Source organism: Bombina bombina, chromosome 1 (assembly GCF_027579735.1).
Source record: "Bombina bombina isolate aBomBom1 chromosome 1, aBomBom1.pri, whole genome shotgun sequence".
In the NCBI taxonomy this organism is placed as follows: Eukaryota; Metazoa; Chordata; class Amphibia; order Anura; family Bombinatoridae; genus Bombina; species Bombina bombina.
In genome coordinates, this window is record NC_069499.1 from 338,466,917 (window position 1) to 338,492,580 (window position 25,664).

Genomic DNA, 25,664 nt, shown 5'->3' on the forward strand with positions numbered 1-25,664 from the left:
AATTCTTGGAGCTGTAGCTAGGCCAAACGGCAGAGTCACAAACTGGTAATGCTTGTCCAGAAAAGAGAATCTCAGGAACTGATAATGATCTGGATGAATCGGAATATGCAGATATGCATCCTGTAAATCTATTGTGGACATATAATGCCCTTGCTGAACAAAAGGCAAGATAGTCCTTACAGTTACCATTTTGAATGTTGGTATCCTTACATAACGATTTAATATTTTTAGATCCAGAACTGGTCTGAAGGAATTCTCCTTCTTTGGTACAATGAAGAGATTTGAATAAAACCCCATCCCCTGTTCCAGAACTGGAACTGGCATAATTACTCCAGCCAACTCTAGATCTGAAACACATTTCAGAAATGCTTGAGCTTTCACTGGATTTACTGGGACACGGGAAAGAAAAAATCTCTTTGCAGGAGGTCTTATCTTGAAACCAATTCTGTACCCTTCTGAAACAATGTTCTGAATCCAAAGATTGTGAACAGAATTGATCCAAATTTCTTTGAAAAAACGTAACCTGCCCCCTACCAGCTGAGCTGGAATGAGGGCCGCACCTTCATGTGGACTTAGAAGCTGGCTTTGCTTTTCTAGAAGGCTTGGATTTATTCCAGACTGGAGATGGTTTCCAAACTGAAACTGCTCCTGAGGATGAAGGATCAGGCTTTTGTTCTTTGTTGAAACGAAAGGAACGAAAACGATTATTAGCCCTGTTTTTACCCTTAGATTTTTTATCCTGTGGTAAAAAAGTTCCTTTCCCACCAGTAACAGTTGAGATAATAGAATCCAACTGAGAACCAAATAATTTGTTACCCTGGAAAGAAATGGAAAGTAGAGTTGATTTAGAAGCCATATCAGCATTCCAAGATTTAAGCCATAAAGCTCTTCTAGCTAAAATAGCTAGAGACATAAACCTGACATCAACTCTGATAATATCAAAAATGGCATCACAGATAAAATTATTAGCATGTTGAAGAAGAATAATAATATTATGAGAATCATGATCTGTTACTTGTTGCGCTAAAGTTTCCAACCAAAAAGTTGAAGCTGCAGCAACATCAGCCAATGATATAGCAGGTCTAAGAAGATTACCTGAACACAGATAAGCTTTTCTTAGAAAGGATTCAATTTTCCTATCTAAAGGATCCTTAAACGAAGTACCATCTGACGTAGGAATAGTAGTACGTTTAGCAAGGGTAGAAATAGCCCCATCAACTCTAGGGATTTTGTCCCAAAATTCTAATCTGTCAGACGGCACAGGATATAATTGCTTAAAACGTTTAGGAGTAGTAAATGAATTACCCAAATTATTCCATTCTCTGGAAATTACTTCAGAAATAGCACCAGGAACAGGAAAAACTTCTGGAATAACCACAGGAGATTTAAAGACCTTATCTAAACGTTTAGATTTAGTATCAAGAGGACCAGAATCCTCAATTTCTAAAGCAATTAGTACTTCTTTAAGTAAAGAACGAATAAATTCCATTTTAAATAAATATGAAGATTTATCAGCATCAACCTCTGAGACAGAATCCTCTGAACCAGAAGAGTCATTAGAATCAGAATGATGATGTTCATTTAAAAATTCATCTGTATAAAGAGAAGTTTTAAAAGATTTTTTATGTTTACTAGAAGGAGGAATAACAGACATAGCCTTCTTGATGGATTCAGAAACAAAATCTCTTATGTTATCAGGAACATTCTGAACATTAGATGTTGATGGAACTGCAACAGGTAATGGTACATTACTAAAGGAAATATTATCTGCATTAACAAGTTTGTCATGACAATTAATACAAACAACAGCTGGAGGAATAGCTACCAAAAGTTTACAGCAGATACACTTAGCTTTGGTAGTTCCAGCACTAGACAGCGATTTTCCTGAAGTATCTTCTGACTCAGATGCCACGTGAGACATCTTGCAATATGTAAGAGAAAAAACAACATATAAAGCAAAATTGATCAAATTCCTTAAATGACAGTTTCAGGAATGGGAAAAAATGCCAGTGAACAAGCTTCTAGCAACCAGAAGCAATAAATAATGAGACTTAAATAATGTGGAGACAAAAGCGACGCCCATATTTTTTTTAGCGCCAAATAAGACGCCCACATTATTTGGCGCCTAAATACTTTTGGCGCCAAAAATGACGCCACGTCCGGAACGCCGACATTTTTTGGCGTAAAAGAACGTCAAAAATGACGCAACTTCCGGCGACACGTATGACGCCGGAAACAGAAAAGTTTTTTTGCGCCAAAAAAGTCAGCGCCAAGAATGACGCAATAAAATGAAGCATTTTCAGCCCCCGCGAGCCTAACAGCCCACAGGGAAAAAAGTCAAATCTTTAAGGTAAGAAAAATATTTGATTCAAATGCATTATCCCAAATATGAAACTGACTGTCTGAAAATAAGGAATGTTGAACATCCTGAGTCAAGGCAAATAAATGTTTGAATACATATATTTAGAACTTTATTAAAAAAGTGCCCAACCATAGCTTAGAGTGTCACAGAAAATAAGACTTACTTACCCCAGGACACTCATCTACCTGTTTGTAGAAAGCCAAACCAGTACTGAAACGAAAATCAGCAGAGGTAATGGTATATTTATAAGAGTATATCGTCGATCTGAAAAGGGAGGTAAGAGATGAATCTCTACGACCGATAACAGAGAACCTATGAAATAGACCCCGTAGAAGGAGATCATTGAATTCAAACAAGCAATACTCTCCTCACATCCCTCTGACATTCACTGCACGCTGAGAGGAAAACCGGGCTCCAACCTGCTGCGGAGCGCATATCAACGTAGAATCTAGCACAAACTTACTTCACCACCTCCATAGGAGGCAAAGTTTGTAAAACTGAATTGTGGGTGTGGTGAGGGGTGTATTTATAGGCATTTTAAGGTTTGGGAAACTTTGCCCCTCCTGGTAGGAATGTATATCCCATACGTCACTAGCTCATGGACTCTTGCTAATTACATGAAAGAAAACAAACCCTGTGTGCTGAAACATCTTCCATAACATGTTTTCCAACTTTTTATCCATGGGCTCTTTAAACGACGAACTATCCTTAAGAGGAATATTTGTCCGCTTCACAAGCATGGAGATAGCACCATTCACCTTAGGGACTGTCCCTCACAGCTCTAGTTGAGAGTCCAGGACCAGGAACAGTTTCTTAAAGGAAGAAGAAGGGGAAAAGGAAGAACCTAATCACTCCCATTCATTCTTAATAATATTAGCCATCTTAACAGGAACCAGGAAGGTTTGAGGCACCATCCTGTCCTTGAATACCTTATCAAGCTTAGGATTCGAAGGTTCCTCTGGAAGCTTCGGTTCCAGAACCTCCCGAGTAGCAAGCACTTGCTTCAACTAAAAGCGCAAATTCTCTATCCTAAACCTAAAGTCAGGCTCCTCCAGAGCCTAAGGATGAGATGACACGGACTCCGACCCAGAAGGAGCCTCTTCCGAAGAGTCGGAGTGGGCCTCGTCATCGTAGAACGCCTATGATATTTCCATAGGCGTAGACAACCCCTGGGGGCCACCATGATATGCCCTACGCTTGCGCTTAGCAGAACGTGGTAAGGCATGGATCACTTTCAATACCGCCATTTGCAGTTGATCCGCAAAATCTGACGGCCAACTAATCTCTCCCGTAGGAGTAATGGTTGGACCCTGGGGTGCTGCATGTGCACTCAGAGATGAAAGCAGGGAACGCACCTCACGGGACGGGGAACCCTCAGAGGTGGACAGCTCATTAGTATTAGACATCCCTTTATTTTTAGGTGTTGCAACTTTATCGAGGCATGTGGAACATAGTTGAGCAGGCTGATCTACAAGAAACTCCACAAAATAAACACAGGAATGAGACTTTGTTAAAGAGGGAGTACCTTGAGGGGCCGGTGGGCGGGCGCTGTGAATGGAAGCAGGAGAAAGGAGCTCCGGACCTTAAGCCACTGTAACTTAATAAACCCTATAGTATTAGCCCAGAACTAGCCACACTCCTTGGCAGGGGTCATCTACTCCTGTCCGGAGCGACATCGACATCGGCAAGGAGTCTATCACCTGACTCCCCCACCGCGGAGCACCGCTTGAAAGAAGAAGAAGAAGAAGAAGGAGAGTGGCGGCAGAAAGCCGTCCTGTAGCAACCCAGGATTCAAATCGGAGGGCAGCGACAGAGTCACAAATCACCTACCAGTGACCTCAGGTGACAAAGACAGGCAGGTCCGGTCGAGAGGGTGAGTCTGAGCTTTGGCGGCAAAACGCCATCTTGCCTTACCGGAGGGGAAGGAGAGTGACGCACATACAGCACAGTGAACTCTCCAGCAAAACAAAGTTAAATCCCAGGGGCAAAATTACATTAATAGGCTGGGCAGGCTGGGCATGGAATAACGCAGCTTATCATACCCAGAATAAAAATAGCAGGCCCAGGCTTAGACTCCTCACTGAGCTCACAGGCATGGCACTTCTCTTTAATTACAAGTAATACACAAGCAGAAGAATCCAGCAGACCAGTGCCAGCATTAGGTAACTGACATTTCTCGGCCCAGCTGCTGCAGGATCGGTAAAGTATTACTAGCAAGTGGGGCATAATTGCTGGGAGAGAGGGATAAAGCGATAGATAAAGAAGCATTACAAGTGAAAGTTTGGCTACTAATCCCATACCCCCTATAGCTGAGTTATTGAACTGATAGGAACAGCTCTGACCATCTGTTCCCCTGACATCTTCTAGAGGCTCTACAGATATAAACACACAGATAAAGCATAGAGGCCCCGGTGTACAGGACTCAATCCATCATTGAACACAAGAATCTGCCCAATACCGGCTGGGGGGAGATCCTCACCGCTCTCTCTGATACCTTCATATAATTATTCAGTGACTGAGGAGGGGACACCGCTCCCAGCCGCAATGCAAGGCTAAATCAAATGGGCACATCCCCCCCCTGCTCACCCACCGCTTATGAAATATTGCTAGATACCCTAGGAGACCTGGTACCTTCAGACCTGGCTACCATTACCCACTTAATTTTCACCCTTCAGTAATGGTGTCACTTCAGTAAAGGAGACATTTCAGTAACGGTGCCATCTTTGCAGCGCACAGTTGGAATAGCAACTGTGAACCCCCCGGAACTGTATGCAAAAATATTACGACTCTTACTCCAAAAAAACAGACACAATGACAAACAGATTGAAGAATGCAGATAAGAAAAGACACCAGTCAGAGATCCAACAGGCTTCAGGGCAGGTTGAAGATGTGTCACCCATCAGCCTCATGGACACCCACCCAATTGTTACCCAAATCTCAGCATTATTTCTACCAAAGATTGAACAGCTTCAGACAGGCATGGACTCACTCACAGCAGAGGTTAAATCTTTTAATGGCAGATTGACACAGGTGGAGCAGAAGGTAGCAGATGGGGAAGCTCGTCATAGGGAAACTACAACTCAGGTTCACACCCTACAACAGCAGAATGAACGGCTGTGGGCTAAGATAGATGACCTGGAAAACAGGTCACGCCGTAACAATTTGAGGATAGTGGGGGTCTCTGAGTCACTCCCAGGCTCCCAACTAATTGAGTTTGCAGAAAGAACCCTGCCGGGAATGCTTAACATCTCAAAAGAGGATTTACCCTACACAGCAGAAAGAGCACACAGGGTGAGTGACCAGAGGAAGCAAAGCGAAAAAAACCAACCACCAAGGCAAGTCATGGTGAAATACCTCAACTTTAAAGATAAAATATCTATCCTACAAGCATACAGGAAAGCTCCAACGCTAGAATACAACGGAAAAAGAATCTACCTGTTCCAGGACTATTCTGCGGCAGTAGCTGCCAGAAGACGTGAATTCTCACCGTACTGCAAACAACTTTTGGAACATGGCCGAACGGCAGCCCTGCTGTTCCCAGCCAGACTGAGACATCATACTGCAAGAGGACCACTATTCTTTGACTCACCAAGTTTGCTGAAACTTCACCTACAAAGAGAGGGAGAGGAGCGACAAATTGCAGATGAAGATGACGCCGCTGCTTAAGCCAGCGGTTGGTGCCAGGTCAATGGACCATATATAATAAAGAACAGGCAAAGATACAGCACTGAAGACATGTATCCTTGAAAAGGGGGGGATGACCCCCCCTTTTTTGTTCTTTTTTGTTCTTTTTGTTGGACGAGAACTCAAGTCCTTTGTTGCATATTTGGGACTGTTGGGGGAGGGGGCAATTAACCTAATTGTTTCTTGTTATATGCATTGTTTATTGTATGCACTAACCATTTGAATTAAGGGAAGAGCTGACCTGTCCTGCCTAGAGGCACCACTCCGGGGGGAAAGGAGAAGGTACGGGTGCAATCCACGTAATAGTGAGTACTGTATTCCTTACACACTTCATACTTCATAAAAGGCTTGTGCAATAACATATATCCTAGTACCAAATCATTAGGTCTGTACATCCAACAGGCATTCACTAGAGTTCAAAATGAAACTGACTACATGGAATGTAGGAGGGATTACGTCCCCAATTAAGAGAAAAGCGATACTTAGACAGCTAAACACTATGAGGACAGATATAGCAATATTAGAGGAAACACACCTTTCGCAGAAAGAGCATCAAAAACTCAGGCAGAGCTGGGTGGGGGAGGTTTTATACACCACCTATGAAGGGAAGAGAGCCAGAGGAGTAGCAATCCTTTTCCGTAAAGATCTAAGCTATAAGGTCACACAAACTGTTGCAGACCCAGAGGGAAGATACCTGATAGTCAGACTACAAATAGGAGCATTACATATAGTACTCTGTGGTGTGTATGGCCCCCACACAGAAAAGAAAGCATTTCTGACTCAACTACAAGCTCAGCTCATCCAGTTTGCAGAGCTCCCAATTGTAATGGGGGGCGACTTCAATATTGCCCCACACACGCCAGCAGACAGGTTCCGTAACCCAGACTATGCCCCGCAAAAGACAACAATATGGAAAGGTTCCAAGAGGGAAACCCGTATCTTACTTAGCTTCAGACACACCTTATCCCTCTCGGATGTCTGGAGAGATAGAAACCCATTGGCCCGAGACTACACCAGCCTACATCCGGCGAAAACAACCCTATCCCGCATAGATTACTTCTTAGTCACCAGTTCCTTTTGTCCCTGCATAACCGACACCAAAATTGACCCCATAACTATTTCAGATCATGCCCCGGTTTCACTACACATAGACACTGATGCACCACACAGACAAGCACACAGGTGGCGATTTCCGTCACACTTATATCATGACCTCAACTTACGTAAATACCTGATAGGGGAATGGTTGGCATACAAAGAACTGAACGCACAGCATCTAGGAGACATTTCACTATTCTGGGAATCAGCAAAGGCGGTGTTGAGAGGGGTGGTTATGGCATACGCTGCCAAAGTCAGGAAAACACGGAGAGCGAGGGGGGAATTACTCTTACGCCAGATACTAAATGCCAGAAATAAATACTTGAGACACCCTACAGAACAGAAATAAATGTAGGGAGGTTAAAGACTTGAGAGACACATATCTGATACAAACAACGGTTGCTGCCCAAAACCGCTCTCAGGCTAAATATTACAGGTACGGAAACCATACGGGGAAATTACTGGCTCGGCTCACAAGGTTAGATAGAAAACCAAACACTATAGTGGCTATCAAGGACAAAGACAATATACTTACTCAAAACTCAGAAATACAGCAGGCATTCACCTCATATTACTCTAACTTGTATGACTCTCAAGACATTGACATAGAAAAGAAAGACGCATTTTGGAGGGAGTTAACATTACCACAGTTAAATGAGGATCAGGTAATGAAACTCAATGCCCCAATTCAATCCCTAGAAATTACAAAAGCCATCGATTCGCTCCCTCTAGAAAAAACCCCGGGACCTGATGGACTGCCCGGGGAATTCTATCAAATGCTCGGTGGGGAGACGGTAGACACTCTTGCCCTATTATATAATGCAATTTTAGAAGGAAAAGCAAAATTGACCAACAGATTCGCAGAAGCAAATATTACAGTCCTCCCCAAACCTGACAGGGACCCCCTGCTCACAGCATCTTACAGACCAATCTCCCTGTTAAATTCAGACTATAAATTATTCACCAAAATATTGGCCAATAGGCTGGCGGGGGTACTCCCCCTCCTAGTTCAGGAAGATCAAACCGGGTTTGTTAAGGGAAGGTCCGCGGTTAAAAATATGAGAAAATTGCAATTAGTATTAACACACTTTTGGGAGAGACAGGGCGAGGATCGAGATCAGAATGCGAAAGAGGCCTGCCTAATCCTAGTGGACGCTGAAAAAGCATTCGATAAAATACTATGGGACCATTTATTTACCACCCTGAGACAATTTGGCATACGGGGACCCTATTTGAGAGTTATTGAGACCATATACAACACTCCCCAAGCGGCGATCCTGATAAACGGAAAGCCATCAAAGACATTCTCTCTCAGGAGGGGCACGAGGAAGGGGTGTCCTCTTTCACCCCTCCTGTTTGACCTAGCATTGGAGCCCCTAGCGATTAGGATCAGGAAAGAAACAGCAGGGCTGAGTATAGACAGGGAGACCATACACCTGTCACTCTTTGCAGATGACATGGTACTTTACACAAGAGACCCCAGGGAAAACATCCCTAAAGTACTGAGGGTAATAGCTGAGTTTAGTGATATTTCGGGATACAGGATAAATAAAGATAAGTCTGAACTACTATGGCTACAGAACAATGACCCTAGTGTACCATTAGAAGATAACTTTAAAGTGATCTCACACACATTCAAATATCTAGGTATCAACCTGACTAGAAATCCCACCCAATGGTACGCAGTCAATTTTAAACCACTGCTGCAAAACCTAAAAAAGAAGCTTTTGACCTGGGCTTCACTACCCCTGACCCTATCGGGGAGAGTGGGGCTTATTAAAATGATCCTGTTCCCTAAGCTTCTCTATACCCTGCAGATGCTCCCTGAGCTGCTACATAAAAAAGACCTTGGGACACTAAACAGGGACATTCTATACTTCATCTGGAGGGGGAAAAAACACAGAATCAGTTATCAGAAAATGACTTGTCAGCCAGAGCAGGGAGGCTTTGGACTTCCGAACATCGAATATTATAACTGGGCAGCTTTAACAAAGTATGTGATGGACTGGCTAGTGGATGGGGGGCATTTTACCAACTATGCACTAGAATCAGAAATTATCAAACCATGGTCATTAAAAATGCTCCCACACATGAATCGAGCACAGGCAGACCCCATACTGGGAGGGGCGGGTCTTTTCCGTCACCCCATAAGAGCATGGTGGAAGTTGTGCAGGACACTGGGAGTCTCGCACAATCACACAACCTTTCTGCCCCTTAGGGGTAATCCAGACTTTCCCGCAGGATTCACCACAAAACCATTTAAGCAATGGGAGGAATGGGGGGTTAAGACCCTGAAACAAATACTATCGGACGATAGGTCCACAGTCCGACCCTTTATTGAATTACAGAGAGACTATGGTATACCTAACTCGCACAATTTTGCTTACCTACAAGTCAAACATAATGTACAAAATCTCTTGAGAACTGGGAATATGTTAGAAACTGACTGTGACATTTACAAACTCTTGAAGTTGATGAAGGGAGGGATGACCTCTATCTCACACACCTACAACACTCTCCAGTCAAAACCTAATAAAGCAAATATTGAACAGCTGAGAACCGCCTGGGAAACCAGGATAGGCCATAATATTGCGGACGAATATGTAGAGCAAAGCTTTGTAAAGGTGAGGAGGGCTTCTCTCTCAAACGAAATTAGGGAATCCCATACTAAACTAGTTCACAACGCATACATAACACCCAAAATGTTCCACAAGTGGAAGACAGATGCAACGGAAATATGCCCGAAATGCTCAAACCCTAACCCAGACATACTACACATGATATGGAACTGCCCGCAGTTAACAAAATCTTGGTCCATGGCACAGAGGTGGATGGAAAAGTGTACAGGGGACAAAATCCAGTTATCAGATGAAATGGTGATATTCCTACACACTCAGACAAAGGCTAGCCAGCACACAGAGTTCATACACAATGTAATACTACACGCAAGAAAACTCATCCTGAAGCAATGGATGATGCAGGCACCCCCAACCTTCACACAACTCAAGGAAATAGTAAGAAAGCAAATGATATATGAACAACTTGACACTCAGGGGGACATTACGCGCAGAACGAAAAAATTTGTGACCAAATGGGAAACCTTTATTCACAGTCTAGACCTAGCACATCAGAAACAGATCATTTACCCATTCAAAGACGCTGAGTTTATACTGAACGCCCAACTACATGGGAAATGGAACTTATTTACGTAGTGGCTCAGACATGATAACAATTGCTTGAGGTGTTACAGGGCTCAGGGCACTGGGAACCCTGGGGTGGCGCCCGGGGTTGAGACAGAATAGGTAAGCTCTGGGAGAGGAGAAGATAATTGATTCTTTTGACACATGCATGTTGCATTATACTGGTATGTTTACGTTGCAGAATTCAATAGATTTGTGTGTCTACTACTATCTCTTTCAGCAATGAAGATGAACTGGATGTTAGGAGAAGGGGTTATGTTATGAAGGAGGGTGGATAGGTGGAAAATTAAAAATAATGGTGCCATTGCAGTGATTTTGTTTGACAAGTATTGTACTCAGAATGATATGTTATGTAATTCACAACGTTTGTCACTGTATGTGGTACTGGAAAAATAAAGTATTTAAAAAAAAAAAAAAAAAAAAGAGGGAGTACCTTCTAACGCGTCAGAGTCCTCCATAGCTTGCGTTTTTATTATGGACTAGATTAACCTAATAAACAGGCACCTTTATACCTCCAATGGCCGGGGCCACCTCCTATGACCCGGACTACAGAAACCGATTTGTCTCCTGCGCCTCTGATCAACAGAGGAAGTGGAGACCGCCACACATGGGATGCCTCGCAGGACCGGCCCTGCACTTAGGAGAAAATGTGCCAAAACCGGCCACGCAAATACTCCCGGAAGTTAACCTGAAAGTTCCACCATTGCCAGAGCCTCATCTCGCACATAACGCAGCAATAACACAAATAATATCATGTATAAACCCCCCCTGTTCAATAATCCCCTTACCAGGAATATTAACCCTTGATTCCATAAGATAAAAGGTGGCACACTGTGACCCTGTCTTCTGTGTTATCAGTATGTATAAAAAATGAAACGATCTTACCAGAATCTATGCCGTGGAACAGGAACACGGCCCTTCAAGTGTGACAGGTAAAAGCATCGCTCCTGACATGGACTTAAGTACAGAAAGTAGGCAGCGAAACTCGTCAACGCTGATTGCTTGTGGAGCTGTTAATATGAGTCGGTATAGTTTTCGAAGAAAGACTCTCCCTGCATCTCCGGACTCTAACTTTCACCCAGGCTCTCACTGAGAGGCTGACAAAACTACTTAAAACTCCAGCCCCATTCCAAAGAGTACTACTGTCCAGAAGAGACTACTCCGAATCTTCGGCACTTCTCTGCCATCCTCCTGTGACGAAAGGCAAAGAATGACTGGGGGATGAGGGGAGTGGGGGAGGTATTTAAGCCTTTGGCTGGAGTGTCTTTGGCTCCTCCTGGTGGCCAGGTTCTTAATTTCCAAAAGTAATGAATGAAGCTGTGGACTATCCTCCCCTTTAGATGGAAAAGGCAAATGCATGCTATGGAGTTAAAATATATAATATATATAAAATTAGGATTAGGATTAGTTTGTTATATCACACACGTTGCCTGTAATGGTTGCACTGTGCAACCATAAACTAAATTAATCCTTTTCAGTAGTTTAAAAGCATGAGTTAGAGCAAAATGCGACACTCCATAAGTATGAAGCAGACCTTCTATGACTGGTTAGTTCTGATTCTTGTATTATAGGGACACTGAACCCAATTTTTTTCTTTGATTCAGATAGATCATGAAATTTTAAGCAACTTTCTAATTTACTCCTATTATCAATTTTTCTTTGTTCTCTTGCTATTTTTATTTTAAAAGTAGGAATGTAAATCTTAGCAGCCAGCCCATTTTAGGTTCAGCACCATGGATAGCACTTGCTTATTGGAGGCTTACATTTACCCACCAATAAGCAAGCATAACCCAGGTTCTCAACCAAAAATGGGCTGGCTCCTATGCATCACATTTCTGCTTTTTAAATAAAGATAGCAAGAGAACGAATAAAAATTGATAATAGGAGTAAATTAGTAAGTTCCTTAAATTGCATTCTCTATCTGAATCATGAAAGAAAAAATTTGAGCTTCGAGTCCCTTTAAACCCAGTGCTTTGTGAAACAAATGATAAAATAGTAATGTGCATACTAACCATGTCAATGTAGTTTTGAAAGTAAAATGTATGCTTATTTGCCCCTTCCACTTTTTCTGAAGTGATGTAATAACATAGTATTTTACATAGTATATTAGAAATGGGTGTAGTAATCGGTCTTCAGATGTGCCAATATGTATACACAAATGTAGTTCATTCAAAACATCACTAAACGGTGTCTGCATTATGCTCACAGTAAATTGTACTTACATATTTATATTCATCAAATAAATTTAACATTGAAGAATACTGTAACTAACATAACATAGTGAATGTTCCTGAACCCTCTCTACAGGCCTCGGTGTTAAAGGGACACTGAATCCAATTTTTTTCTTTCCGATAGAGCATTAAATTTTAAGCAACTTTCCAATTTACTCCTATTGTCAAATTTTCTTCATTCTCTTGGTATCTTTATTTGAAAAGCAAGAACGTAAGTTTAGATGCCGGACCATTTTTGGTGAACAACCTGTCTTGTTCTTGCTGATTGGTGGATAAAATCAACAACCAATAAACAAGTGCTGTCCAGCGCCTGAACCAAACAAAAATAGCTTAGATGCCTTCTTTTTCAAATAAAGATAGCAAGAGAACGAAGAAAAATTGACAATAGGAGTAAATTAGATAGTTGCTTAAAATTGCATGCTCTATTTAAATCACGAAAGAAAGAATTTTGGGTTCAGTGTCCCTTTAAATATTTCATAAATTCATCTAATAACAAAGTTGACAATAAATATCTTGCGTCTTCACACTGGGTGCTGCAATCTTGGAGCTTATATTTGCTATGTAACTTTTAAACTGTACAAAAAGCAGCAAAAATATAACGTTTCCACTCTATTATGTGAGCTAAACTAAAGTGAAAGCTACAGCAGTCAAAGAGTCTGTAACCCCACTGATCTGTGAAAGTGCACTGCTCCGATCACATGATGCAACAATACGTGTGCTACAAGATGGCAGCTCTCAGTAAAATGCAAAGCTTTACCAACTGGATTCTGTAATGAGTTAAAGAGAGATGCAGGTAAAGGAGGGAAAACAATAGCACAGAGTAGGAACCAGCTACTGTATTCATAGTCAGCAGTTAATGTTCCTTTTAAGGGTCATGGAACCCATATTTTTCTTTTAAGATTCAGATAAATCATAATTTTATACAACTTTCCAATTTACTTCTATAATCTAATTTGATTCATTCTTTTGGTATCCTTTGTTGAAGGATCAGTAATTAGCTGAAGGCCAATGACAAGAGGCATATATGTGCAGCCACCAATTAGTAGCTTCTGAGCCTACCTAGGATACAAAGAGTTCAAAATAAATTAGATAATAGAAATAAAATAAAAAGCTATTTCAAATTGCATACTCTATCTGAATAAAGAAAAAAAATGGAGTTTCATATCCCTTTAAGCAACGGATCCAGTAAGAGGCTCCAGTCTATCATAGAAAACTGAACTAATTCAGCAAGAATGGGGAGATTTTTTCATATCCTCTTTATGATAAAGAAATCTAATTTGACTTCAATCATTTTAATACATTACTCAAATTCTGCAGACTTAGTGGACAGTTAACTTCAGCAAAATGCAGAGCTTACCCTTGTTTGAAAGCAAAAGATGGTGACCGCTATGGCCACTATTGCTGTAATTCCCATACAGATCAGGACTGCTTTTGTACTATAAAAACTGCAATGAAAAGAGAAGGGATGAGATGTTTAGACAGGAGCACAGGGAAGCATCAGGCACTTGGTATCTACACTCAACAGATTTTAAAAGAAAATTATCGTTAACCCCTTAATTTCCCAACTTCCATGCTTAAATGACAAGCAATTTTGGAATTTTTTGATCACTATTGACTCTTGTTAAGTGCACCCATACATATTATACACCGTTTTGTAACAGACAAACAGGCCTTTTTAGCGTGGCCGGACTTTTGGCCGACGGACACTTGGACGACGGACACTTGGCCGACGGACATTTGGCCGACGGACATTTGGCCGAAACACAAGTGGCTGTCAGATAACAGTCCGGCACAAGATAGATAGATTTGATAGATAGATACATAGATTAGATAGATAGATCAATAGATGCAATAGATACATTTGATAGATACGATAGATAGATAGATTTGATAGATAAATAGATAGATTTGATAGATAGATAGATAGATAGTTTCCCAGACAGAGAATTACAAAACGTGCAGCCTAGGACCCATGGTAAGGTTCCCAGAGGCAGTTGCGGCGCCCGAGGCTGTGATTAGAACAGAGCACTCTGGTAACGCATCTGCCCTCGGCCGAAATCGGAACATTCTTTAGCTTTCTGTCTGTCAGCCAAATGTCTGTCGGCCAAATGTCCGTCTGCCAAATGTCCTTCTGCCAAAAGTCTTTCTACATTTTGTCAGAGCACCCCTTTTTAGTGATGCCCTATATGGGTTTATAAAATAAAAATAAATAGGAATTTAATAATAAAAGAAAATTAGGGGGAGGAAAAGCATTTTTTGCAGTTGTCTTTAAAACCATTGCTACTAAACTAGAGTAGCTAAAGAAAAATACATCCAAATAAATTAAATCATGTTGTCCTGATTTTAGAAATACCCCATATATCTACGTTTCTACGCAATTTATAACAAATATAGGCCAATAACTACAAAGATTTAATTATTGGTTTAACGCTAAAACTTGCTATGCTTAGGCTGTAAACTTAATAGCACTCGCCCAATTCAAAACTGCTACACAGACGTATAGATTTGCAGAATTTAGACACCCAGGATGTTTATCTAGAGGTATTTTGACACATTATGTTTAAACCTTTTATCGCTAAGAGCAGAACAATAAATTTAGGAGTAAAATAAAATCGATTTAAAAAAAAAAAAAAAAAAAACATAAGAAAACACTTGAGATTAATTTTACACTTTACGTGTTCAGAACAGAAGGGGAGGAGCCAAGACAAGCCATTGTTAAACAATGGCTTGTCAGTTTTGACTTGTGATCACTGACTGTTCACATAACCATGAGCCTCTTTTTGTGCATCCCTGATCGTAGCGTCTATATCTCATGAATGGAGGCACCCGTTGACATGCATGGGATAACTGGGACACCCTGTCCCTGCAATTGCTATCCTGGGGTGTCCTCCAATACCCTATTTCTGCACTTACTCACTCCTGAGGCATGCAGAAATAGCGCAGTCTTGCGCCAACAGCACTGAGAATGGATTGCTAACAGCCAAGGGCAGAGCCACTGCAAACATCTTGTTAATGGGTTAAAGGAACAGTAAAGACAAAATTTAAAATCACATCACTCATGAAGGTTTAAACAACTTTTCAATTTACTTCCAATATTAAATTTGCTTTCTAATCTTGGTCTCCTTTGTTAAGGAGTAAGCTAAGGAGCAGCATTGCACTACTGGGAGCTAGCTGAACACATCTGGTGAGCTCATTTTATGAGGCATATGTGGAGCCACCAATCACCAGCTAGCTCCTAGCAGTGCAATGCGGCTCCTTAGCTTCTCCTGAGCCTACCTGTTTCTAATCAACAAAGGATACTAAGAGAACAAATTTGATAATGTCATGTAGACTAGGAAGCAGTTGATAATTGAATGATATATATCATGAAATTTTAATATTTACTTTACTGTCCATTTAAGTGTTTTGATCTTCATTTTTAAAGTTTTAGTCTGTCGATTATGTTGCAGAACTCCTATTTTTTTGTAATGGTTATGACCAGACTTAGAAATCTGGATACTAGCCCATATTTTCACATTTCCCAATCTAATCATCTTAGGGCAATACAGTAATGGTTCAACTTTTTTGTGCAGTGAATAATGGTAGACAGTATCTTTTTGAGACAACTGTACTGATATACTAGGACAGTGTTTTTCAACCAGTGTGCCGTGAGAGATCCTCAGGTGTGCCGCGGCAGACTGACAACAGTGCGGGGGTGTCCCTCTTTCAAATGTTGAAATATTGGGAGGTATGTGACAGGCTCATCAGGCATCATTTACAACCATGACATTGACATTCATTCACAGACAATCATTATGATTGTTTGTGAATGAATGTCAATATGTCATGTATAGTTTGTAGGAGGCATGGCATGACAGCACAGTACAGTATATATATATATATATATATATATATATATATATATATATATACACACACACATATACACACACACTGTATATACATATCCTGTATTAGGCTACAATGTGTGGTTTTATAAAATTTTGGGATGGTGGTGTGCCACAGGATTTTTTTAATGTAAAAAAGTGTGCCACGGCAAAAAAAAGGTTGCAAATCACTGTACTAGGAGATGCATCAAAACATTTTGCTATACGTTATTCACTAGACATGTGCGCGCACGCACAAATCTGTTTTGGATGAATCATTTGTCATGAATAAAAAATTATTTTGTTTTGTCCTAAATTAGCTCCTGGGGTCATTTGGTTCTGATGAATTTTAACAACATTGTTTGTAACTGGAATTTCACTAACCCCTTATTTCTTTTGGGGACATCTTCAGGTCAGCAGAAGAGCAGCTGAACAATAGACATGTGCATTTTGTTTCGTTCCGAATGGAAATTCGGACGAATTTGTCAAATTCGGAGCTTCGGATCAATTTGAATTTCCAAATTACTGTAGCAACGAAACTAACGAATAAATCCGAATTAGTTCGGATTTATTAGTTACATTCGGATGGCCATGGACTAATCACAATTACAATAGTATTGTACAGTATATTAGGTTATATCACTGTGCTATGGGTTAAACCTAATATTACAGTACATAATACTAGTCTAATACACAGCACATCCCAACACATACCGAACTTCCGAATTGAATCCGAACCGAATACATCCAAATTTATTCGAATACGAAAACGAAATTCCAAAACATCTGAATCGGTCCGAAATGAACTGAAACAATTTTTTTGCTGCGCACAAGTCTACTGAACAATAGGTTAAACTTAGAGGGCCATCATAGTTAAAAAAATAAAAAAAATTACATGCTCAAATTCATTACAACAGAATATAATTTTAAGGACTGTACACAAACTGTGTGTTTAACAAAGAAGAAGTGCCCCGTAACCCGTAAAAAACTTCTGGTCCGGAGCGGAACCTGCCACTGATCCAATCAGCAGCACTTGTTGCACATCATTTTTATAAAGTTAAAGTAGTAGCTAGTGCTACTACTACAAGCCAGCAAAAAAAATGTCTATAAATAACAAATAAAAATAAAGTCTATATATTGGCCTTTCTCCTATATAACTTTAGCAGGTGAGACCCCCTTTACCTAGAGGGCATGGACAAAAAAATACCACACCCCTTTTACCAGTTAAAAGGTTTCTGTTTGCTTTCAGGCCATTGCCAGTCACTGCTGAAGGACAGGAAACCACTGTCTTTGTGGTCAAAAATGTAGGATAACTATGAATTTCCCTCTATCACTCCAGATTCTGTTAAAGGGACAGTCAAGTCCAAAAAAACTTTCATGTTTCAAATAGGGCATGCAATTTTAAACAACTTTCCAATATACTTTTATCACCAATTTTGCTTTGTTCTCTTGGTATTCTTAGTTGAAAGCTAAACCTAGGAGGTTCATATGCTAATTTCTTAGACCTTGAAGGCCGCCTCTAATCTAAATGCATTTTGATAGTTTTTCACCACTAGAGGGCTTTAGTTCACATTGAGCTCATGCACGTGAATTTACCATGAAGACAGTTCTGATTGGCTAAAATGCAAGTCTGTCAAAAGAACTGAAATAAGGGGGCAGTCTGCTGAGGCTTAGATACAAGGTAATTACAGAGGTAAAACGTGTATAATTATAACTGTGTTGGTTATGCAAAACTGGGGAATTGATAATTAATGGATTATCTATCTTTTAAAACAACAAATATTCTGGTGCTGACTGTCCCTTTAAGTCATGGGATGAGAGCTATTGGAGGAAAGACATACCCAAGATTAAACTCCCACTGATAAGTGAAGACATCTACCCCTATGGTTCCAGGATTTTGAAAGCAGCTGAAAAGCTGGCTGATAATGCAGTTGTATTTAGTAGCCATCATGTTTACTTCCGGCTTACCCCACATCTTGGCAATTTTGAGAACAATCACTATATGAAGCTGCCATTCTGTTGATAATACTGTACCTGAGAAATCTGCTTGCAGAATTAAACTGTCTGGAAGATGAGCTGCTGTCAGACGAAAAAGATGCTTTTGAGCCCCCCTGAAATATGGGAGACACAGCATGAAAAGCAGCTATACTTTTTCATTCTTCCCTGAAATTTGATATTAGCCACTGTAGTTCCATCGTCTGAGATAATCTTGATGGTACAATTCTGAATAAGATGTTGGCATGCCTTGAGTGCTTGAAAGACTGTGGTTATCTATAAACCTTTTACTGGAAGACTTGATTGAGGGTGAGACTATCTACTTTGAGCTTGTTGCTGCTGACAAATCACACTCCAGCCATGACTCCTATCAAATTTGGTTGTTTTGGAAATACAATATGAAACCACCATCCTCAACCTTGCCATTCTAACAATATGCATAGTTGAAAAATCATTATACCTTGAAATGTCATCCAAAGTGTGGCTGACAGGTATTTGCATGCAGGAGAAATGACAACAGACTGGAAAACCTCTATGAAGGCAATGACATTGTTCCCTTGAGTATATCAAACCAGACATCCAAAAAAGTGATTTGTATTATGAATTAGACTTTTGTTTCATTTGATCATTCAATGGTACTCTTGAAGAATTTGCAGTACCTGATGGGATCACCAGATCCTTTTTGGGAGGAGAAGTGCAGCCAAGATTTAAGAACTAATATATGAAGGACTTCATAAATCATTTGGATTTCTTTTGAATTTTATGTTTGAGAATTCCACAGCCTTGTACTATATCTGTAAATGTTGTATATAATTTACCACACAATAATATAGTGTTAGATTGTAAACATATCTACATAACATAATTTATGCTTACCTGATAAATTCCTTTCTTCTGTTGTGTGATCAGTCCACGGGTCATCATTACTTCTGGGATATAACTCCTCCCCAACAGGAAATGCAAGAGGATTCACCCAGCAGAGCTGCATATAGCTCCTCCCCTCTACGTCAGTCCCAGTCATTCGACCAAGAATCAACGAGAAAGGAGTAACCAAGGGTGAAGTGGTGACTGGAGTATAATTTAAAAGATATTTACCTGCCTTAAAACAGGGCGGGCCGTGGACTGATCACACAACAGAAGAAAGGAATTTATCAGGTAAGCATAAATTATGTTTTCTTCTGTTATGTGTGATCAGTCCACGGGTCATCATTACTTCTGGGATACCAATACCAAAGCAAAAGTACACGGATGACGGGAGGGATAGGCAGGCTCATTATACAGAAGGAACCACTGCCTGAAGAACCTTTCTCCCAAAAATAGCCTCCGAAGAAGCAAAAGTGTCAAATTTGTAAAATTTGGAAAAAGTATGAAGCGAAGACCAAGTTGCAGCCTTGCAAATCTGTTCAACCGAGGCCTCATTCTTAAAGGCCCAAGTGGAAGCCACAGCTCTAGTGGAGTGAGCTGTAATTCTTTCAGGAGGCTGCTGTCCAGCAGTCTCATAGGCTAAACGTATTATGCTACGAAGCCAAAAAGAGAGAGAGGTAGCAGAAGCTTTTTGACCTCTCCTCTGTCCAGAATAAACGACAAACAGGGAAGAAGTTTGGCGAAAATCTTTAGTTGCCTGCAAGTAGAACTTGAGGGCACGAACTACATCCAAATTGTGTAGAAGACGTTCCTTCTTTGAAGAAGGATTTGGACACAAGGATGGAACAACAATCTCTTGATTGATATTCCTGTTAGTGACTACCTTAGGTAAGAACCCAGGTTTAGTACGCAGAACTACCTTGTCTGAGTGAAAAATCAGATAAGGAGAATCACAATGTAAGGCTGATAACTCAGAGACTCTTCGAGCCGAGGAAATAGCCATTAAAAACAGAACTTTCCAAGATAACAACTTTATATCAATGGAATGAAGGGGTTCAAACGGAACACCCTGTAAAACGTTAAGAACTAAGTTTAAACTCCATGGCGGAGCAACAGCTTTAAACACAGGCTTGATCCTAGCTAAAGCCTGACAAAAGGTCTGGACGTCTGGATTTTCTGACAGACGCCTGTGTAACAAGATGGACAGAGCTGAAATCTGTCCCTTTAATGAACTAGCTGATAAACCCTTTTCTAAACCTTCTTGTAGAAAGGACAATATCCTAGCGATCCTAACCTTACTCCAGGAGTAACCTTTGGATTCGCACCAGTATAGGTATTTACGCCATATTTTATGGTAAATCCTTCTGGTAACAGGCTTCCTAGCCTGTATCAGGGTATCAATAACCGACTCAGAAAAACCACGTTTTGATAAAATCAAGCGTTCAATTTCCAAGCAGTCAGCTTCAGAGAAGTTAGATTTTGATGTTTGAATGGACCCTGTATCAGAAGGTCCTGTCTTAGAGGTAGAGACCAAGGCGGACAGGATGACATGTCCACTAGATCTGCAAACCAAGTCCTGCGTGGCCATGCAGGCGCTATTAGAATCACTGATGCTCTCTCCTGTTTGATTTTGGCAATCAATCGAGGAAGCAGCGGGAAGGGTGGAAACACATAAGCCATCCCGAAGTTCCAAGGTGCTGTCAAAGCATCTATCAGAACCGCTCCCGGATCCCTGGATCTGGACCCGTAGTGAGGAAGTTTGGCGTTCTGGCGAGACGCCATGAGATCTATCTCTGGTTTGCCCCAACGTCGAAGTATTTGGGCAAAGACCTCCGGATGAAGTTCCCACTCCCCCGGATGAAAAGTCTGGCGACTCAAGAAATCCGCCTCCCAGTTCTCCACTCCCGGGATGTGGATTGCTGACAGGTGGCAAGAGTGAGACTCTGCCCAGCGAATTATCTTTGATACTTCCATCATTGCTAGGGAGCTTCTTGTCCCTCCCTGATGGTTGATGTAAGCTACAGTCGTGATGTTGTCCGACTGAAACCTGATGAACCCCCGAGTTGTTAATTGGGGCCAAGCCAGAAGGGCATTGAGAACTGCTCTCAATTCCAGAATGTTTATTGGAAGGAGACTCTCCTCCTGATTCCATAGTCCCTGAGCCTTCAGAGAATTCCAGACAGCGCCCCAACCTAGTAGGCTGGCGTCTGTTGTTACAATTGTCCAGTCTGGTCTGCTGAATGGCATCCCCCTGGACAGGTGTGGCCGATAAAGCCACCATAGAAGAGAATTTCTGGTCTCTTGATTCAGATTCAGAGTAGGGGACAAATCTGAGTAATCCCCATTCCACTGACTTAGCATGCACAATTGCAGCGGTCTGAGGTGTAGGCGTGCAAAAGGTACTATGTCCATTGCCGCTACCATTAAGCCGATCACCTCCATGCATTGAGCTACTGACGGGTGTTGAATGGAATGAAGGACACGGCATGCATTTTGAAGCTTTGTTAACCTGTCTTCTGTCAGGTAAATCTTCATTTCTACAGAATCTATAAGAGTCCCCAAGAATGGAACTCTTGTGAGAGGAAAAAGAGAACTCTTCTTTTCGTTCACTTTCCATCCATGCGACCTTAGAAATGCCAGAACTAACTCTGTATGAGACTTGGCAGTTTGAAAGCTTGAAGCTTGTATTAGAATGTCGTCTAGGTACGGAGCTACCGAAATCCCTCGCGGTCTTAGTACCGCCAGAAGGGCACCCAGAACCTTTGTGAAGATTCTTGGAGCCGTAGCCAATCCGAATGGAAGAGCTACAAACTGGTAGTGCCTGTCTAAGAAGGCAAACCTTAGATACCGGTGATGATCTTTGTGAATCGGTATGTGAAGGTAAGCATCTTTTAAATCCACTGTGGTCATGTACTGACCCTTTTGGATCATGGGTAAGATTGTCCGAATAGTTTCCATTTTGAACGATGGAACTCTTAGGAATTTGTTTAGAATCTTTAAATCTAAGATTGGCCTGAAAGTTCCCTCTTTTTTGGGAACCACAAACAGGTTTGAGTAGAACCCTTGTCCTTGTTCCGACCGCGGAACCGGATGGATCACTCCCATTAATAACAGATCTTGTACACAGCGTAGAAACGCTTCTTTCTTTATCTGGTTTGTTGACAACCTTGACAGATGAAATCTCCCTCTTGGGGGAGATAATTTGAAGTCTAGAAGGTATCCCTGAGATATGATCTCTAGCGCCCAGGGATCCTGAACATCTCTTGCCCAGGCCTGGGCGAAGAGAGAAAGTCTGCCCCCCACTAGATCCGATCCCGGATCGGGGGCTCTCGGTTCATGCTGTCTTTGGGGCAGCAGCAGGTTTCCTGGCCTGCTTGCTCTTGTTCCAGGACTGGTTAGGCTTCCAGCCTTGCCTGTAACGAGCCACAGCTCCCTCCTGTTTTGGTGCAGTGGAGGTTGATGCTGCTCCTGTTTTGAAATTCCGAAAGGGACGAAAATTAGACTGTCTAGCCTTAGCTTTGGCTTTGTCTTGAGGTAGGGCGTGGCCCTTACCTCCTGTAATGTCAGCGATAATTTCTTTCAAACCGGGCCCAAATAAAGACTGCCCCTTGAAAGGTATATTAAGTAATTTGGACTTAGAAGTAACATCAGCTGACCAGGATTTTAGCCACAGCGCCCTACGTGCCTGTATGGCGAATCCTGAGTTCTTAGCCGTAAGTTTGGTTAAATGTACTACGGCCTCCGAAATGAATGAATTAGCTAGTTTAAGGACTCTAAGCCTGTCCGTAATGTCGTCTAGCGTAGATGAACTAAGGTTCTCTTCCAGAGACTCAATCCAAAATGCTGCCGCAGCCGTAATCGGCGCGATACATGCAAGGGGTTGCAATATAAAACCTTGTTGAACAAACATTTTCTTAAGGTAACCCTCTAATTTTTTATCCATTGGATCTGAAAAGGCACAGCTATCCTCCACCGGGATAGTGGTACGCTTAGCTAAAGTAGAAACTGCTCCCTCCACCTTAGGGACCGTTTGCCATAAGTCCCGAGTGGTGGCGTCTATTGGAAACATCTTTCTAAATATTGGAGGGGGTGAGAACGGCACACCGGGTCTATCCCACTCCTTAGTAACAATTTCAGTTAGTCTCTTAGGTATAGGAAAAACGTCAGTACTCGCCGGTACCGCAAAGTATTTATCCAACCTACACAGTTTCTCTGGTATTGCAACGGTGTTACAATCATTGAGAGCTGCTAAGACCTCCCCTAGTAATACACGGAGGTTCTCCAATTTAAATTTAAAATTTGAAATATCTGAATCCAATCTGTTTGGATCAGAACCGTCACCCACAGAATGAAGCTCTCCGTCCTCATGCTCTGCAAGCTGTGACGCAGTATCAGACATGGCCCTAGTATTGTCAGCGCACTCTGTTCTCACCCCAGAGTGATCACGCTTGCCTCTTAGTTCTGGTAATTTAGACAAAACTTCAGTCATAACAGTAGCCATATCTTGTAATGTTATCTGTAATGGCCGCCCAGATGTACTAGGCGCCATAATATCACGCACCTCCCGGGCGGGAGATGCAGGTACTGCCGCGTGAGGCGAGTTAGTCGGCATAACTCTCCCCTCGCTGTTTGGTGAAATTTGTTCACATTGTACAGATTGACTTTTATTTAAAGTAGCATCAATACAGTTAGTACATAAATTTCTATTGGGCTCCACCTTGGCATTGGAACAAATGACACAGATATCTTCCTCTGAGTCAGACATGTTTAACACACTAGCAATAAACTTGCAACTTGGTTATAATCTTTTTTAGCAAAAACGTACTGTGCCTCAAAGAGGTACTAAACGATTAAATGACAGTTGAAATAATGAACTGAAAAACAGTTATAGCATCAAACTTTAAAACAACACAACTTTTAGTAAAGGTTTGTTCCCATTAGTAAAATAACAATAATTAAATTTGACATAAAAATTACAGAGCAACGTTTTTATTCACAGTCAATATAAAATTCTCACAGCTCTGCTGAGAGAATCTACCTCCCTCCAAAGAAGTTTGAAGACCCCTGAGATCTGTCAGAGATGAACCGGATCATGCAGGAAATATAAGAGTAACTGACTTGAATTTTTTGATGCGTAGCAAAGAGCGCCAAAAACGGCCCCTCCCCCTCACACACAGCAGTGAAGAGAAACGAAACTGTCACAATTAAAACCAAACAACTGCCAAGTGGAAAATAATGCCCAAATATTTATTCACTCAGTACCTCAGAAATGTAAACGATTCTACATTCCAGCAAAAACGTTTAACATGATAAATACTTATTAAAAGGATTAGTGACTTTTAACAGAGTAGTTCCGGTGAAATACCATCCCCGGAATACTGAAGTGTATACATACATGTCATTATAACGGTATGGCAGGATTTTCTCATCAATTCCATTCAGAAAATAAAAACTGCAACATACCTCAATGCAGATTCATCTGCCCGCTGTCCCCTGATCTGAAGCTTTTACCTCCCTCAGATGGCCGAGAACAGCAATATGATCTTAACTACTCCGGTTAAAATCATAGTAAAAAACTCTGGTAGATTCTTCCTCAAACTCTGCCAGAGAAGTAATAACACGCTCCGGTGCTATTGTAAAATAACAAACTTTTGATTGAAGTCATAAAAACTAAGTATAATCACCATAGTCCTCTCACACATCCTATCTAGTCGTTGGGTGCAAGAGAATGACTGGGACTGACGTAGAGGGGAGGAGCTATATGCAGCTCTGCTGGGTGAATCCTCTTGCATTTCCTGTTGGGGAGGAGTTATATCCCAGAAGTAATGATGACCCGTGGACTGATCACACATAACAGAAGAAAGATATTTTATCTGTACAGCGCCCCCTACATTCACTAAAAATAAAAGGTGACCTTCATTCATCTGAAAAATGATAAATAGGTACCTTTATTTCACTGCGGCTCCAGCACTAACCTAAATGCCTCCAGCCGCCTGTGGCACAGCTCACTTTTGCAATGAAGTGACATTTCCACCTCTTAGTCAATGGCCGTGATAGCCTATGGCATAATGCCAAAGGACAAGTATGACTATTGGCTAAGAGGTGGAAATGTCACCTAATTGAAAAAAACTATGCTGTGAGGATAGTGCTGAAGCGGCGTCAAAATGAAAGGTTCCCATTCATCATTTTTTTTTTTAAACTAATGAATTAAGCTTACCTTTATCTTTACTTATGGTAAATCCTAGAGTTTTTAAAACTGCAGAAATTACTGTCACTTTAACAACATTAAATATTCCCTATTTCTGAATTTCAGCCACTAAAGTAGGGGACTCAATCTTAAATTAGTAAGGGGCCACTGACCTAG

General features: G+C 41.3%; 1 protein-coding gene across 2 annotated transcripts in view; it reads right to left on the reverse strand.

Annotated features, from left to right (window-relative positions):
* The window catches only part of TMBIM1 (transmembrane BAX inhibitor motif containing 1), a 249,393-nt gene that overhangs the window by 80,865 nt on the left and 142,864 nt on the right, over positions 1-25,664 (reverse strand). For both annotated transcript variants that reach the window (XM_053698127.1, XM_053698125.1), the window contains exon 9: positions 13,933-14,020. In XM_053698127.1, coding sequence (XP_053554102.1) covers positions 13,933-14,020 — 88 coding nt within the window. The remainder of the gene's footprint in view (positions 1-13,932; positions 14,021-25,664) is intronic.